This window comes from Indicator indicator, chromosome 1, assembly GCF_027791375.1.
Source record: "Indicator indicator isolate 239-I01 chromosome 1, UM_Iind_1.1, whole genome shotgun sequence".
Classification (NCBI taxonomy): Eukaryota; Metazoa; Chordata; class Aves; order Piciformes; family Indicatoridae; genus Indicator; species Indicator indicator.
Genome location: NC_072010.1, coordinates 45,087,103 through 45,104,650, shown reverse-complemented (window position 1 = coordinate 45,104,650; position 17,548 = coordinate 45,087,103). Strand labels below are relative to the sequence as shown.

Genomic DNA, 17,548 nt, shown 5'->3' with positions numbered 1-17,548 from the left:
TTTCTGTATGTCTCTTTTATTACCTTTATCTATCACATGCAGCCTTTCAAAGATCTTGCTTCCCAGCTCATTGTATATATTTAAATGCCTTATATAATTGTCTTCTCAAGAATAGATTAAATTTGTTAGTTAATTTAAATTTGAGTCTAAGAAGTGCCAATCATTTCAAGGTATTTATCACACTTTTCCATTATTGGGATTTTACGTTACTAAACATATTTACGCAAATGTGCTTTGGAATAAAATGCCCCAAAACAGTAGTCTATAATTATAATTCATATAGCACTTTTTACCTTTGGAGTGCTTTGTAAACATTAACTAATTAAATTGCACAGGTCCCCTATGTGTTCAAATATTATAATTACCCACAGGTTAGTGACTTGCTCAAGGCCATGCAGCAAAGCAGAGGATCAGGAATGTCTGCCTTCTAAGTCCCATGCTTAATCCACTACAATGTGTTGCTCCAGAGTGAAGCTCAAGTCATTAGTGATTAGCTGTGTGAAATGCATTTTATTGATAGGGAGGCAGGCATTGTGTAATTCCTTGAAGAGCACGACACCAAAAAATGAATTATAAATAATATTATGTATTACTGCTATCCAGTTAGCAGTTTGTACATCTATTTGGCAGCTGTTTCCCCAGTGAGTCATTACTCAGCTTTTTCTGTTTGGTTGTTTTTTGGGTTTTTTTCTAAATCAGCACAGAAAGCAGAGGCAGAGCTGTGTGCATTAAGAAATTCAGAGCTGTAGCAAATACTCATCAGTGTGGATTAAGTAGCAGAACACGGACAGAAAAAGCAACGGTAACACTACCTCAGTGAACTACTACCTTGAATTTAAAAAAAAATAATTAAAAAAGAAAGAACATTGTCCTCTGCTGTCACTTGAGCCAAAATTATTTCCTTTTTCATTATCTAGATCAGATAAGTCTTTATCTTTCCTTTTCCATAAGGTAGTTCCTGTGATTTTGTGACAGACAAACATGCAGCACAATTAAATCTTAGTACTTATGTCTTATACTGACATGTGGAAAAATGTTTCCTAAGTGTTTAGATCAATGCATGCAAAAACACAAAAAAGTTGTGTAGGTCACAGGTATGTAAACTGCATGCAGAGGAGGGCAGTGTTAAGAGTGGAACACGGTTTAGCAAGGCATAATTGAGAGAGCATGTGAATACAGGAATCTCAAAAAAAAAACACCAAACTTTTTTTTTTTTTGCACAATGGGAAAAGGTCATGGTGGGTTTTTTCTCCTTTATGAGTTCAATCCTTTTTCACTAGTAGTGACTCCACCACAACCTTATTTCTCACTGTAAGTGTATTTTAGGCTGGAGATGCAGAGGAGGGAATACAAGCTCCTGGACGGTGGGTATGGAGGATTGGTTTTGTGCTGAGCCAGTGTGCCAAGGAGGAGTCGTTCTCCACATGTATGTAACTGAGGACTGTTACTATTTTGGACACATCAAGGAAAGGATAATTGCAGCTTAAAGCCACCACATTTATGAAGTTACTCTAGCCAAAATGAACTGAAGGCTGAAGCAAGGAGTAAAGCAATGCACTGGCTGAGATAATAACATCTAATCCTGAGGTGTGTCAGAAGTAATGATAGCAACAGGTTTCAGAGTCAAGCTTAGCACCTTCATCATTATAACCACGACAAACAAAAGATGGTTCAAGAATTAAGTTCTGGGTAACATTTTCATTTTTTTACCCTTCTGGGATATACTGAGTTGCTATAGGATACAATGGTGCAAAAAAATAGAAAAACTGAGGCAGGCAGAAAATAAGGAAGAGACTAGGGTGGTTCAGAGGAGGCAATAATGGTCAAACCACTTTTGCCTAGCATTTATCCCTAATTTCAGGTGCTATGGAGCAGGCTGCCAGATACTGAGGTCAAAGGATGCTTAAAAAGGGTTCATCCTAAGGCAAGCCCGAAGTATTAACTGATGGCAGAAATCTCCAGCATAGCATTTCAACAGAGCCTGAAAAATAAAATAACCTGGAAATGAACAGAACCTGCCAGCAGGCACAAAAATAAATATGTGTGTTTATATACTCATTAAAAGTCAGCAGGAGTCTCAATCCTGTCAAAACATCTCCCTCAATTATTTGCTTTAAAAATACAATATTTAGCATGGGGCTGGGATACCACATGATAAATCAGTGACACACAATGCTGTCAGATAGATTGGATCACGTAGAAGTCACCATGGTGTTTCTCTTAAAAACTGATGGCCATTGCTATTTCTGTGATCAGTTGCTTATCAAAGCCAGAAGGTCAAACCATTTATAAATAAGTCCACAGCAGGAAGAATAATAATGACCAAAATCTCAGTCATAAAAGCTTCAAAAGCAGAGTAACAGGATAATGTTGTATAATAAGTTATTTGCTGAATATTATGTACTCAGCTGAACAGGTTGGTTCCCTTTGCAGTCAATATTTCTGCTTTCTGAACTACTTGCTGTCTGTATCACTGCGTTATTTCTGAGATTCTTAGCCACTACTAAGGCACAGTCAAAATAAAATGTTTTTCCTTTTGCTTGAGAGGAACTACCAAGTACAGGCAGTTCTGTAGCAGGTCCATCCTTGTCAATATACCACATACATAGAGGTACCACTATCCCCATATGCTTGCAGCATGTGAAATGCTGCGAGTGTACAGAACCACCATAACAACACAGGCATTTGAGACAACGTGCAAGCTGCCTGTTTTCAGGGGGGTCTGGTGGAGACATGAGGTTGTAAAATAGATGACTGGCTCCAGCAGTGTTTCAGAGCACCTGTACAAGGCATCAACACTTCTGCACTATAGTCAACACAGGATTAAATGCTCTGAAGTTCATTGGGCAGCAGAGCAGCCAGCTTCTTAGAGCAGGCTGTGCTTACCTGCTAGGTATGTGGCTATGAGTCATCTCTGCTCTCTTTGGAGCTTTGGCTTCTGACCTGCATTTGTTCATTAAAATGAAGTTGGAGGGCAGGGGGAAACACAAAACAAAAACAAAACAAAACAACAAAACAAAACAACAAAACAAAAAAAAAAAAACCCCAAACAGCTTACATTCCAGACTTCCTATTGTGGAAAATAAGAGAACGAATAATTTGTTCTGAGCTTATGTATTTCTACCTGTTCTCTTCATTCCAGCCTTCACTCTGGTTAAAATGTGACAGCCAGAGGCAGCAGTGGCGTAGCCATTCACATCTGGCATGAAAAAATGAGTGTAGAGCACTGAAAATAGACACTTACGTTTGCCAGTTCTGGAACAGAAGACTAGGATGGAAAAGGTGTCCTGGAGTGGTCCTTTTCCTCTCCTTTTTCTTCTACAATTTTATTTTTGGATTGGGAAATGACTACTGGAGATCCCTTTCATGCTGAATCCATGTTGCCAGGTGTGTTTCAGCCATTGTCATAGCAGAGATAAGGTTCAAACCCTTGAAGCAAGGGTTGGGCATTTCTCCCCACAGTTTCTGGATCGGAGCAGAGGCTGGGTGGCAGACTGCAGCCAGTTGGCTTTCAGGGCAGAGAGGAACATGGCAAATCTTAGGCGTCTATGAGGTTGGTTGGAGGATGTCTGCGTGTCTTTCACTTCACTGCCTGGATACTGTAGGTTCTAACCAGAGTTTTAGTTGTCTGCTAAGTCTACCATTTACAAAATTCAGTATGCAAGTACTTATCATCCTCCAGCAACTGTATTTTTGCCTGCCCAATTGCTTAGTTTTTAAAAAGGGATGTTGATGAGAAGTGTAGAAAATGTAAAGTAAGTGCTTCTGGCTGTTTGTATCAGTTTGAGAATAAATATTTTTCCAATAAGACACAGAGGTGATGACAAATTAAGTGACATGAGAGAGAGCAGTTGGTATTTTGGTTTCCAGTTGCCATTTTTCCAATGCATATTGATTTCAACCAAGGGCTGACGGGGTAGCAGGGACTTTGTCTCTATGCCCTTTGTTTAGGTACTGACAAAATTGTGAAATAAAATCTCTGCATAGGTACCTGAGATGTGTCTCTGAGGAAGGAAGAGACTCTACACAGAGAGCAGAAAAAAAGAGGGTGGAAAAAAACAGTGTCAGACTGTGACAGAGCTCAAAACTTAAATTCTGAAAGTTCTTGACATTGTTTTGTATTATTAGGTTAGCAATTTAACATTTATCAAATAGCAAAATCAAGCAAACAGAAGGAAGACCAATGTTTACTGTGTATTTAAAGCAAGTAAATGTGAGAGGTTTGAAAGATGCAGTGCAAAACCTTGGAAAAAAATTAGATTATTCATAGGTTTCCAAGGACCAAAGGAAAGTGTAATTATATAAATCAACAGAAGTTGCTTCGAAAATTTCCTTTTCACTTTCAACAATTACTGTGCCAGCGTGGCCACTTTAATTGAGCATTACAAAGGATCCAAAATGTTTCCAGTACAAATGAATTCAACTCTTAGTGTGCTAGAATATTTTCGTGATTCATGTTATTATTCTAATATTTTTGCTAGTTTCTTGGGCGTTGGCCTTATGTCATGGTATGTTTGAGGTCTAAACCACAGAGAGGACTGAAAGGGGTTTTTTTCATGGACTTGGCTTTCTACAGGTTTTTCTTTTTTTTTTTTCCCTCCCTAACATTGTGCAACTATTTCCAAAAGCCAACTGCTTGATGCTTCTTGTTTGAGCACATGCAGTAGATCAGAATTTGTTAGTGAAAAGGAGCATTCCACACAGTCCAAATCCCAAACCAGAAATTTATACAGCTATGACATCATACATGTGTGTTGTTCAGTATTTCAAATAATAATCCATTTTCCCTCGAGTCTCAGTTTTAAGTAGAAAGAGTTAAAGGGTAGGTTTTTCAGTGATGTGTTTGGAATAATATTACTGAAGCAGCAGAATTCTGGGAGCGGATGTTCACTCCAGCCTCTATTTCATCTTTGTGCAGTGTCTGCCTGCTCTAGATTCTCATTCATGTTTTTCTCTTGCTCACTGATTATTTTTTAATAAGAAAATATGATCCACCGTGATCCAGAATTACCACTGGGTGACACCTGGGCCCTAAAGTTTGACTCTGCTCTCATGCAAATTAATGGCAGAGCTCCTAATGACTTGCTTGACATTAGTAGGGACCTCTATAGAGCAATTTCAGTTTAAGAAAGTAGTTTTAAACGAATGGGAAAATCCTAAAGTCCCTTCCACACTGAGGCTATGTGCTTACTTTGCAGTAAGTGTTCCTCAAGCTTGTCTAAGTCCCCTGCAATTGTTTGGGGTAACTTAAAATTCCTAATTGTCTGTGTTCAATTTCCAGAGAGAGCATGTGGGGCTGTGCCAGGTCAGCTGTTAACCCTTTTCGTTTTTTCAACTCCAGGTATGAAGCATTTTTTTGTGTATTATGTAATGTTCTGTTTTATTGACAAAGTGTAGTAGCAGTGCTTTTCAGCTGTCTTTTCCTCTTTATGTTATGGCTGGGGGATATGCGGGGATGGTCAAGGTCCAAAATTGATTTTTGCTATTGCTTTTTTGTATTCTGGAGCTGGGAAGGGTGGTCATGTGCATCAAGGGAAAGCTGCAAAAGTTTTATACAACTCCCAATGACTAAAAATAAAAATTAAAAAAAATCTTTTTTGTTAAAGTAGTTTAAAATGTTCAAAATAGTTTACTAAAGCTGAGTAACAAAGTTAATGTGAATCAGCATAGCTCATGTTATAACAAGTCATTGACAGTTACCATGAAACAGTTAACAAGCAAAGCTGTAAAATGTAGGAAGAGGTTTTCACAAACATCTCCTTGCTTTTATTTCAAGGAGGCAAACATTTTAAAACCTTATTGTGTAGCTAGCCTAGTAGATGCCCCGCTTTAGAGTGCAGAATTTATATGTAAATTCAGTGGTGGGGTAACTGGGAGGTTTCAGTGAGCGCTGTGATACCATAAGGTGCCTCAAGCTCACCTCACTAGGAATGATGTTGTGTGGCAGAAGGGATGTACCAGTGCTAATAGCTTTCCTGGTTTTGTTGTTTACAGCATTCCTGTAATTTGCTGCTGTTTTACTTGGTTTTAAAGCAGTGTGCAAGAAAATGTCCACTCTCAGTGTGTTTGCACGCCTCATTGTCCTCCCTCCTTCTTCTACTTGTTTTGTGGGCTCCTAAAAAGATTCCATTGGAGTCTTACTCGTGTCACAAATGACCATCAACTCACTGCTTTATTTACTCTTAGTAATCTGTGGGCCATCAGTCTGTGGAGTAGAGAAGGAAAACCAACTTCACACAATCAGTATAATCTAATAAGTTGCAGAATAAATTCTTGACATTTACAAGTAGAGCTAAACTTCATAATAAAATTAAGAAGATGGCATGTTTAAGAGCAATTACACTTCTAAATTGCTAATGAGTAGTCAAATACAGAAATCATTCCTCAAATCTACTGCTATCTCTAATTTGCAGTTAATTGCATTACAACTAATATATTTATATTAAAAATTTGCAAGATCTTATTACTCAAACATTTTCAAAGTAGCAGCAGCTGCAGCAACTTCTCTATTGAAACCAATATAAAACTTATAAGGTTTCCTTTGGTATGAAACTGAGATGATATATTTATTTTTAAAAGATCTTTAAAACTTCCTTTGATCTGATTGCAATTATCAGTGGAACATGGAAATTATTCTGAAGAATGTAGTAGTCTCCCAAAATATTTTCTAAAATAAAGTTGAATTTCAAATACAATTTTGAATGCAGGCTCCTTTAGCTGAAATTAGCAATAATACTTTGTGTAATCAGCAGTTGTATTAGCTTCTATTCTACAGGAAGTATTTTCAAGGAGGCTTATGTTGTAATTTTTTTTGCTCTTTTATTTAATATTTTCAATATTTTGCTCAAAAAACTTGCTCATGAATTTATGTGTAGAGTTTATGCATACAGTAACAATGATTATGAGATCTTAGTAATCACGGAATCACAGAATGTTAGGGGTTGGAAGGGACCTTGAAAGATCATCTAGTTCAACCCCCCTGCTAGAGGAGGACCACCTAGAGCAGGTCACACAGGAATGCATCCAGGCAGGTTTTGAATGTCTCCAGTGAAGGAGACTCCACAGCCTCTCTGGGCAGCCTGTTCCAGTTCTCTGTCACCCTCACAGTGAAAAATGATTTTCTTTATGTTTACATGGAACCTCCAGTGTTCCATCTTGCCCCCTGAACAACATGTGTGATTAGATGCAGATGAAGGAGTAAGTCATTTTGTGTGCCATTTCCAAACCACTGGAAGCTATTTGGCTCTGAATAGAGTGAGATGAGACTGAAATGTAGTATTTTGGTGGGGCAATGGCTGCTAACAAAAACGTAAATTTGAAAGAGATATATAGGGCCGTCTGTGTCTTCTAATAAAAGACAAAATTGTTCAAGAAAGTCACATCTGTCAAACCTTGTTTAGGCCATGTGGACCTGTCTGGAGAGTGAAAGGTGGGAATTAGGTCAATGAGATGAATATTTAAGTCAGTATATCGTTTGAAAATATGAATTCTTATGGTGCACTTAAAACTGCTCACATTTCATAGAATCATAGAGTCAGTCAGGGTTGGAAGGGATCATCTAGTTCCAACCCCCCTTCCATGGGTAGGGACACCCCACACTAGATGAGGTTGGCCAGAGCCTCATCCAGCCTGGCTTTAAACACCTCCAGGGATGGGGCCTCAACCACCTCCCTGGACAACTCTCACCACTCTCATGGTGAAGAACTTCTTCCTCAGTTTCTAGGAATATTCCTTGCAGCTGGTTTTGCTTCTTGAAATATGGCACTATTACAATTTAGAAACAGTAACTGCTTCTCAGAAATTAATTCTGCTACAATTAAGTACAGCTATGTGACCGTATTTATTTAGTTTGAAGGAAATTTTGTACCTGTCAAGCTTTGGGGCTTTTCAAGTTATTTTTTTTCCACTAAATTTCAAGAAGGTTATTCTTCCATAAAATTACTCTCAAAAGTATGGTGTGTTAGTTATGAAAGTAAAGAAATATTTTTAGATATTTAATTTTCTTTGTCATGGTGGAGGAACAGAATAGATTACAATCTTGAAGAACCCTTTTTGTAGGCTCCTTTCCCTTTGTTTTCATTGGGCTCACAAAGTCTACTAAAAGCTGTAAGTTTTACTGAAACCCAGTTCCGCACAAATGTTCTACATCTGCTGACTTCTGTGGATGGCCACTGGCTGGCAGTCTGGTTCGTACATGTCTAGAAGTTCATGTCCTCTATAATGTTGAGCATTTTGTCCATGGTGCCTCCACTGATCCAGAAGTGCCCTGATGCACTCTTTCACTGAGTTTCAGATGCTGGAAGGCACAACACACCTCTTCATCCTTGGTGTCTCACCAGTTGTAGTGCTTTTGCTCTTGTACAATTTACCTTGTTCTTTTTAACACCTCAATCTACAGTCTTGGCCAAATGGGAGATGTTTGGCAGCTGGAGGACACAGATGCTGAATTCTGGCATATAGCTTTCCTGTGTTGGCATGTGCATTCATGGCTGGCTTCTTGGCTTGCACCTCTGCTGGGTTCTTGGCTAGCTGTTTAGCTGCCAGATGTACCACTGCCTCTGGGGCTATGTCAGGGTTAAGCTGCTATGGAGTCGGATGCCTTTCCTGATCTGAATTACCCTGCTGGACACCATTTTCACCTTAGTTTGCTTTGACTCTCCTCTATTCAAATTAAAACATTCACAACACTTTGTCTTATTCCTGCCATTTGTAAGACTAACTCAAAGCAGTAGTTCTCATTTGTCACCAATTCACAAAGAAAGTAAACTTTGCAAAGTACACTTTCACCTGTTAGGATTTCCATTCAGTTATTAAGGCCCAAGTCTTCCTAGCAATTCATCTGCAGGGCCAAACTGTTTTTAAACACAGGCTTAAAAAAATATATATTTCTTATATTTAAACTTTAATTGTTCTCACCCATGAGTAAATCTAGCCTCTGCTGAAAAATACACATCTGCAAAGACAGTCCATATCATTTTTATAGAAAAAAAGAATAAATAATAATGATTATGATAAACAGGATGTTACTGGTAATAACTGAGAGCGCTGCCAGAATCAAATGCTTCATCTTCTCTTTCCCTGATTTGGAATGTCCTCGTTACATACTTTAGTTTTACCTCGGGTTTTTTGTTGGTAGTTTTTTTTTCATAAATGAGATATTGAAAAATTAATGCATCCAGGATAGCCAAAGCATTTGAAGTAATTCCCTAATCTACATCTTTTCCTCCATGCAGCTGAGTGCATAAACATTACTTTCAATGGGAAAAACTGCAGAAACAGGAAGTCACTAAGACTATGGATATTTACAGAAAAGTACAGATTAGTCGTACCTGCTATGAAATTTTCATTCCTTCACTCAGCTGTAGTGAGAGTATGTTGTAGTACACGGGAGGCACTAGAATCTGTTACACACTCAGAAAAAAAATTTTGCATACTTAAGCAAATAGAATTTGTGCCTCACTTGGACATGAACCTCTCTGCCTGTATGTTAAGATTAAGCTTTGCAAGGTGGTCTGACATCTGAGGAAAAGCACCTGAATTCCCCATTATAATCACTAGAGAGAACTGTATGTCTCAGAAGCAACCAAAAAGGAGATCTTACCCATCTACCTCTTCACTGTCGGCCTGTGGAACGTAGGTGGTGCCATAGGAACACAGCCCAGTTGCATTAGGTAAGTCATTACAGACTGTATCAGGAACCAGCAGGAAATAAAGCTTCTGATTTACTCAGAGGCAGTCTGCATAGCTCTTTGTAGATGATAGCAGAGCAGAGATGATTCTTTTGAAAAACAAGCTGGAAACAGCAACCGGAGTATTCCCATCTTTTGCAGGAGAGCTTCATTAACTAGCTTCTCCACAAACTCGGGAACCTGAGGTTTAAGTTCTCAGCACAAGCACTGCAGGGGTGTTTTAATAATTGGGATCCTTGACAGTGGATCAGTGGAGTCTGTCTTCTCCCTTCTTGCTGACAGGCCATTGTGTGGACAGGAACACAGAAGTCACAGAATTGGAAGTAGACTGTGTAAAAAGAGTGTTCCTGCTTGCAGAGTTGCCTTACTTCCATGGACACTTATATGGAGACCGTGAGTCCTTATAGCTAGGTTGTTCCTGAGATAGCGGAGATGCTGAATCCAAACTTCAGTTTGAGAAGGACCTACAACCAAAGTCCTTCCTTCCCTGGGTGTGGTAGTTTTAGGCTGTACCTTTAAAATTTTCCACAGATCTTGAAAAGAACATGGTAGAATGTAAATAAATTACCATTGGGTGTAAAAAGGAAAATCATAGTATCACAGTATATTAGAGGTTGGAAGAGACCTCCAGAGATCATCAGGTCCAACCCCCCTGCCAAAGCAGGATCACCTAGGATAGTCTGCACAGGAACGCATCCAGGTGGGTTTTGAAAGTCTCCAGAGAAGGAGACTCCACAACCTCTTTGGGAGCCCGTTCCAGTGCTCTGTCACCCCCACTGTAAAGAAGTTTCTCCTCATGTTGAGGTGAGGTCTTATATGTTCAAGTTTGAATCCATTGTTCCTTGTCTTATTACTGTGCACCACCAAAAAGAGATTTGCCCCGTCCACTTGACACCCACCCCTCAGATATTTATACACATTTATGAGATCTGCTCTCAGTCTTCTCAAGACTAAACAGCCCCAGGTCTCTCAGTCTCTCTTCATAGAGGAGATGCTCAAGTCCCCAGATCATCTTCGTGGCTCTTTGTTTGATTCTCTCCTGCAGTTCTCTGTCTTTCTTGAACTGGGGAGCCGAAAACTGAACAATAATGATAAGTTCTAAACAAATCCCATTGGACAGATACCTTCCATAAAACTTAGATATGTAAACTTTCTCTCTCTTTTGACTTCTTCATTCTGGGAGACACTAACTTGCTTCTGCTTGACCTTGGCTGTGTTCTTTGTTTTGGCTGAGTATCCTAACGAAACAACCCTCTGCTCTTTTCTCTTGTCTCTTTGGGTCCAGGGGTTGGGGGGAGAGTGGAAGGAGGGGGCAGGTAATGGAAAGCTATTATCAGCTCCCCTGGTTTTTGGCCAGAGGGGTTCTTGTGCTGTTTATAAATTGTAAATATCTGTAAATATTGTTTGTATTTTGTACATATTCATCGCATTTCATTGTAGATTGTAGTTTTGCTTGTACATACAACTTCATTTACTTCCAGCTGGGCTGGTCTGGCAATTTAATGTTGGGGGAATTTTCAACCCACCACACTGGGCAGATTGTCCTGACTGCAATGATACAACAGAGCACCTTGCTAGTGCCATCAAAACTCTGTCTGCCTTTTAGGACTTTTCACAAGACATAGGCAAAGTTCAGGACATTGCCTTGCTGTAGGTGGGAAATGGGCACCTACCAGAATGAGTATGTGGAGGACCTCATGAATTTAGGGACATGCTGTTCATGGGGCAGCGGATGGAAATGCAGTCATGCACATATAATACCTTCCTCCCAAATCAAGGTTTCAGCATGCCAGTTCTCACACTTTATCCATGCATTTCACCTCCCAAGCTACATTTTGTCCTTTCAAATGAGAAAGCTTTCGGTGCTTTTTAATGTAATAGAATTTAAGATGTGTTTCCATTAGCTAGAGTACTACTTTTTCCTGTTTACCTGTTTCTACCCTTCTGCCTATCAAAGGATGTGCTTGGCTGTCCTTAATTTTTGTATCTCTGACACAGTTTCTGCCATTAAAGAGATTCTTGTCACTTTCTATACCTGAGTGGCTTTGTAAATCATACATAAAGTCCAGCAAATTCTCTCTCTTTCTTTCTTGCTCTTTTTTTTTTTTTTTAAGCAACTGTGGTTGTTGTCTCTTACACATTCCTTTCAAGCAGAGAAACAATGTGTGCTCTTCAACAGGGAAAATAAACAACTGCAAAGATGTTTTTCCCTTCCCTTACCATCCAGTACAATCTGTAACCCAGTTACTGTAATTGTTTTTAAGGTTTTTTTGAGCATGCTTGCAGTCAAGAGGTTGTGGTAAAACAAGTGTTTCTCATAAGGACAATGTGACCACAAGGGATGAAGAAAAGGTGACAGAGCAAATGGAAAACACCAAGTTTTGTTTATCAACATATTTATTTTTTTTTTGGCCTCTAATGGCAGATACTCGGAGAGAGAATTGAGAATCTGTTTACTTCAGTGAAAGACTGGCTTAGAGTTTGCTGATTCCCAAGGCAAAAGGATGGCAGAGTTTCCATCTTGCAAGCTATTTATTCAGTGCGTGATGAGCTGAAGTTATTTGTAGATTAGTATGTAGCATTTTGACATGTTAAATGTTTTAAGTCTATTGATTTCATGCTGGGGATTAATGATGCTGAATGAAAGAGCATCAAAGAATAAAATGTGCTTACATGCCCGATTAAAATACCTTAAGAAAAGAGCCAGAGTACCTGTTATTGGATAGGAATGAGATATGAGCAGCTAGGACCAATTGTCCATTCTGTATTGAAAGGAAAATGAATTAACTTCTTTAAGCATAGAAAGAAGAAGAGCAAAGATTTGATAAGGACTGACTGTAGTTTCCTGAATGCTTAACCTTGTGTTTGACTCATTATTTTGGAAGAGGAGATTAAGGAGGTTTCATTATCAGTTGCTGCAGATCTGTTTTACTGAATCAATCAAAGCATGATGCTTAGCTGCTTGGGATTAATGAGATGATCTTATAAGTGGAGAACTTCTTGGTGACGTCATGGTAATAAAGGACACGATCCAAAGATACTCAGTGCAACTGTGGACATAAGATACAGTAAAGATTGATTTGTGTTTGCTGCTTTGGATGTGCATAATACTTTTAGATCTTTTTGCGTTAGCATATTAGCTCAATAACATACTGTTATCTTAAAATGTTCATAGTGCTAATTGGTTTGTATCTGCTCTCTGCAAATGTTCTTAATGGCTTCTAGATTCATGGTTCATATCTGGATTTGCAGTTAGGTGTCACGTTCTGTTTACCGAGATAATAGTAGATGAGGATGGCAAAGATCAAATTGTTCATTAAATCCATCATGTTGAAAGCATGGTGTAGACTCTTCTGTTAAACTGCTAGTATTCCTGATGTTAGCCACAGTGACAGAGTGAGGATTTTTTTGTGCTGCATCTGTGGAGAAGGATGCCTTAACGATCAAGTTAGGATGTAAAACTGTAGATGCAGGTGAAATATTCCCTACTGAGCTAAAGAAAAGTTAAACATGTGGTCTAATACAGCTGAGTAAATATCTGATGAGAGTAGCTCATGCACACATCAGTTTTTTCTCTGCTGATGCTCTGATCTGGATTAGCATATGTGAGATGAATTCAGCAGTCTGATACAAACTGCAATTCATTTGTCTCAGAAGGGGTTGAGTGATTATCCTGGGTTTGGGGCAGCAGGGGACAGGGGAAGGGATTTACAATGTAAGTCTATTTTTTCCCCCTACTTCCCCTGCTTAATACAAGACCTGAAGCTCTTGGTTACAGAACAAAGTGCCTGAGCAGTAACTGAGCTTGTGCAGACCCAAGAGAAGAGTAATGACTGTTCCTCATAAGCTTCCTGCCTTGGTGCAGGTGCAGGAATCAGGAGGGCCTGAATAATTCATAAGGTGCAAATTATCCCCAGCCTGTTCCCACTGCTCAAATTTTGCTTCTGCTTACCTACCTAGTTGATAGAAAGAATAGAAATAAAGGCAGCTTGGGAAACTGGGGAGGGCAAGGCAAGAAGTGTTACAGTCTAAAGGCCAGAGTCATAGAGACTGCTGAATACTGGGTGTGTTTGAAGCCTGGGTGCTTGCTGAGAGGTTGGCCTGTGCATTGATTATTCATGAAGTGTTTTCTCAGGAACAAGTAAGCTTTGGGGACCCATTCTATTGCTCTTTAAGAGGGTTAAACTTCCTTTTAAGAATTAGGTTTTTCTTGCTTTTATTGTTATTGTTTCTAAAAATTGTTTTAAAAAAATAATCTCTAGAAAGATCATTTAAAGCCAATTAAGCTGTATGAAAGAGTATGCATTTATTGGGTTACTAAACTCAAGGGTTCCAGAGAAATTTCACAAGACATTTCAGACGTTAGGGTACTTACTTCTTCAAGTATGCATGGATTCCAAGGTCTTGTATTAAACTAGTTATATCTAGAAATGCAAGATTTTACTTTTAGCATTTATTTTTGCCATTTAAAGGCAGCATTCCTTTCTTTTAAATACTGCTAGTGATGATTGCCTTTTCTGCTGGGGCACTTAGCTGCTTTTCTGCCCAGAAGAATGAAATCAGCGGCAAGTGATAGTTAACCGTGCTGCACAGCATTGCATCGCACCCAAATACCAAGTAGGAAGCTTTGCTGAGCACTGTTGTTATGGGAGAAGGGAATTGCTGACACAGATCTTTGAACAGTTTGTGTGTCACCGTGCAGTGCTGAGAGGAACCAGTCTGAAAAAGGCAGATTGTTTCTGCCACATACCTGGGTATGCCTTTGACATCTCTCATGTGGGAGACGGAAGCATCCAACATACCCAGCAGGAGCAAAAACAAGGTACGTCTCCCTATTGGCAGGTGTTCATGTGGAGAAAAACTCTCCTGGTTTTGCTGTGCTGAATATGAAAAGAGGAGAAAAGCTTCTTTTTAGTGGTTTTAGGTTTTTTTCTTCTTGTTTTTTTTCAGTGTATACCACTTCTTTCTCCATTCCCCTCTACCCCACCCCCTCTTGGCTCCCAGGTTCAGCAGCTAGATCACATTGCCATCATCTGTTTTTGTATTTCCCTCATTTGGGTGGCTGGAATAGGAGCTGGCTCTCATTTCTAGCTGATTCTGTCATTTCCGCTAGGCCCCAGCTTGGGCAAGCGCCAAGACCAACAGGTGATCCTCGTAGCTGCAAAACAGCAGGAAGGAGGCTGTGCATGTAGGAGACAGTGCACCAGAGGGGCTGCCTGGCCCTGCTCCATCTTTCTGTATAATTAATGCCCCCCTCCCCAGTCCCCCATACTGAGCAGAAAATCTGTGCAGAACAGTTCAGCTGTGGCAAAACGTTAATAAAGAGTCCTGGAATAATATCGTCTGTGCGATAGGTGTGCGATAGGTGTGCGATAGGTGTGCTCTGCCTTAGAAACTGTGGTTGGTCCTTTATAGCAACAGGAGCAAAATTGTATTAGCTGCTGAAAAGTGAGGTACCCTCTGTCAGCCATTGTAGGAAAATAAGCATTGCAATAGATTTCCTTACTGTGCTCATGGGCTTTCTTATTTGTATAGGAACTAGTCTGGAATGAGGTGATAATTCAGTTAAGTTTTTCTCTACAAGAAGTAGCTTGTGAAGTCAGGTGGAAAATATTTGGGCAGAGAGTTAGCTCTGGGCAGGAAGCACCATCTTGAGCTGTAGAGCTGAGGGCAGGCAGTGCAGGAGATGTGCAGGGTCTGCATTCTCTGGGCATCTGTACCACGAAGGCATGACTGCAGGGCTTCACAGGGGTAATTTTTAGAACACATAAAAAAAACTTCCAGGAATCCTCAAGACAGCCTCAAAGAACTTTTTTTTTTTTTTTTTCCCCCAGAGGAAACCCCTAAAGACTTCTTTCTTTTTGTTTTTCTTTTCTTTCCTTTCTTTTTTTTTTTTTTTTTTTAATGAAAACAAAGTTATCTTTAGGTGATTACAGTGGCTTAACAAATCCAGCTTCAGGCTTAGGTTAACCTTCAGGCATATACCATAATATGAGATAATGTGTCCCTGGAAACCCTAACTGCATGTTTGTATTTGTGAGGCAGGCTGATTTTTTTAAGATAGACACTTGGTAGCTTTAATCCTCTGCAAAATAGATGATATCTCAAATTGTTTCTGCTCAGTACACATGAAAGCCAAATTGCCTCTCCTTCCTGTGGAGTCGGTGCTAGTGGTTTGAAAGCTGAAGGTTCTGTATAGACAAGGTGTAGATTTTCTGCATGCACCTCTGTAGAGAGCTGGACTCTCACAATGCGTCACAGCTCATCTCCGCAGCAAGGATAGGCAGCCGGGAGAAACGAGCTGGGAAGCCTCGATCATCTCTGCCGGTGAAAATGAGGTATTGCAGCAGATCTGCACAGCAGAGCATTCACCCTGCCAGAGCCTTCCTGCCATATGCAAACCAGAAACACAGCGATGAGAGTAAACTCAGTTATGAAACATCAACATATTTAGTAATGCTTCTAGCAGCTAGCTGACTGCAGTCCTTTTAACTAAGCCAGCAATCATTTCTCTGTGCATTGTTCTACAGTTTGTCAGCCCTCTGAGTGGGAAGAAATGGCCATAGTGAGGATACATTGCATCTCAGGGGTGTGTCAGATGTGTGAAAACCTAAAGGTGATCCAAGGCTGGAACTGGCAACAGATTATTCATGAACACACACTTTACTTCCCTTGGACATGTGTCCCAATGCTAAATGGTGCACCGATGGACACTAGCATCTCAGTTATTTTTTTCTCCATTGTGCCCCTTCCTTTCTCAGTGCTGGTTTGCTGCCTTTCTACCCTTACAATACCTATAGCATATGAGGCTGTTGGCAGAGAGTGGGGGGTTTCCACCAAAACATTACAGATTTTTCCCTTCTCTCCTCCGTGTCTTGTGAGACTGTCCAAATCCCTACATTTGCTGTGGGTCCTCAACAAACCTGAATGTTCCCTCTGGCAGGCTCTGCTGTCCCTCTTGCTTCCCCTTGGATTGAGGGGCTAGTGGGAATGCTTTCGAGGATGCTCACCACTGGCTCCAGTGATCTCTATAAACTCCCATGAGCATGGCAGCCTGAAGCTTTTATCTGTCAGTTGGTCAGGGAGCAGTGACTCCATTTTATCATGAGGCAGCAGTGCCAGTTACTGGGGAGGCTGGAGAACAAGCAGGAATACTTCCCGCCTGCATTTGGCTCAGTGCAGCCTGAAGTTGAAACCCTCCAAAAGGGTACTGCAGGCGGGACAAAAGCATCCTCTGGTGGCCCCCAGAAAGTCAAGTTTTCCAGTGCCTTTGGCAGGCAGCCTGGAGCAGATCCATTCCTTATGCCAGCCCTGTGGAGCACCACCCCTCGCAGCTCCCCTCCTGCTGCAGCACATACCTTACTATTATTAATAATGTGGAGGCGCCAACAGCGTGCTTTGTTCTGGCTGGTATGCAGCTGCCCAGCGAGCGGGGGACTGTGTGGCAATTGTTTTTGTACTGGTAGATGGATTCGGTAACAAGCACTGCAGTTTTTCTCTTCCCCTTCCCTCCCTGGGCTGTCCCACTGAGCACTGAGCAGGTGAAGGATGCTGTAATCACTCTGGCAGACAGGAAGGCAGTGCTGTGAAGACATGGAGGTGCATGGGAGCGGCAGGCTTAGGGGGCATTGTAGCACTTTAGTTGGAGTACATTGGCTAGACCTAGTGGGCTGAATGGTTCCCCTGACAAGTGAGCCCTAAAAATCAGATAGAGATGAAGAGTGAGCGAAAGCAGCGAGTCAGTCACAAGTTTTAACATGTACCATGAGTGTGCAGAGTCCTTCAGTGTGGTTTGTTGGTTGGTGCATTATGTAGTTTGAGGGAAGTGAGTTGGTTTTGGTCAGGTGTGCCTTGGCCCA

General features: G+C 40.5%; 1 protein-coding gene across 1 annotated transcript in view; it reads left to right on the top strand.

Annotated features, from left to right (window-relative positions):
* The window catches only part of KLF12 (KLF transcription factor 12), a 144,250-nt gene that overhangs the window by 90,982 nt on the left and 35,720 nt on the right, over positions 1-17,548 (top strand). The window contains exon 4 of the mRNA XM_054384605.1: positions 5,282-5,341. Coding sequence (XP_054240580.1) covers positions 5,282-5,341 — 60 coding nt within the window. The remainder of the gene's footprint in view (positions 1-5,281; positions 5,342-17,548) is intronic.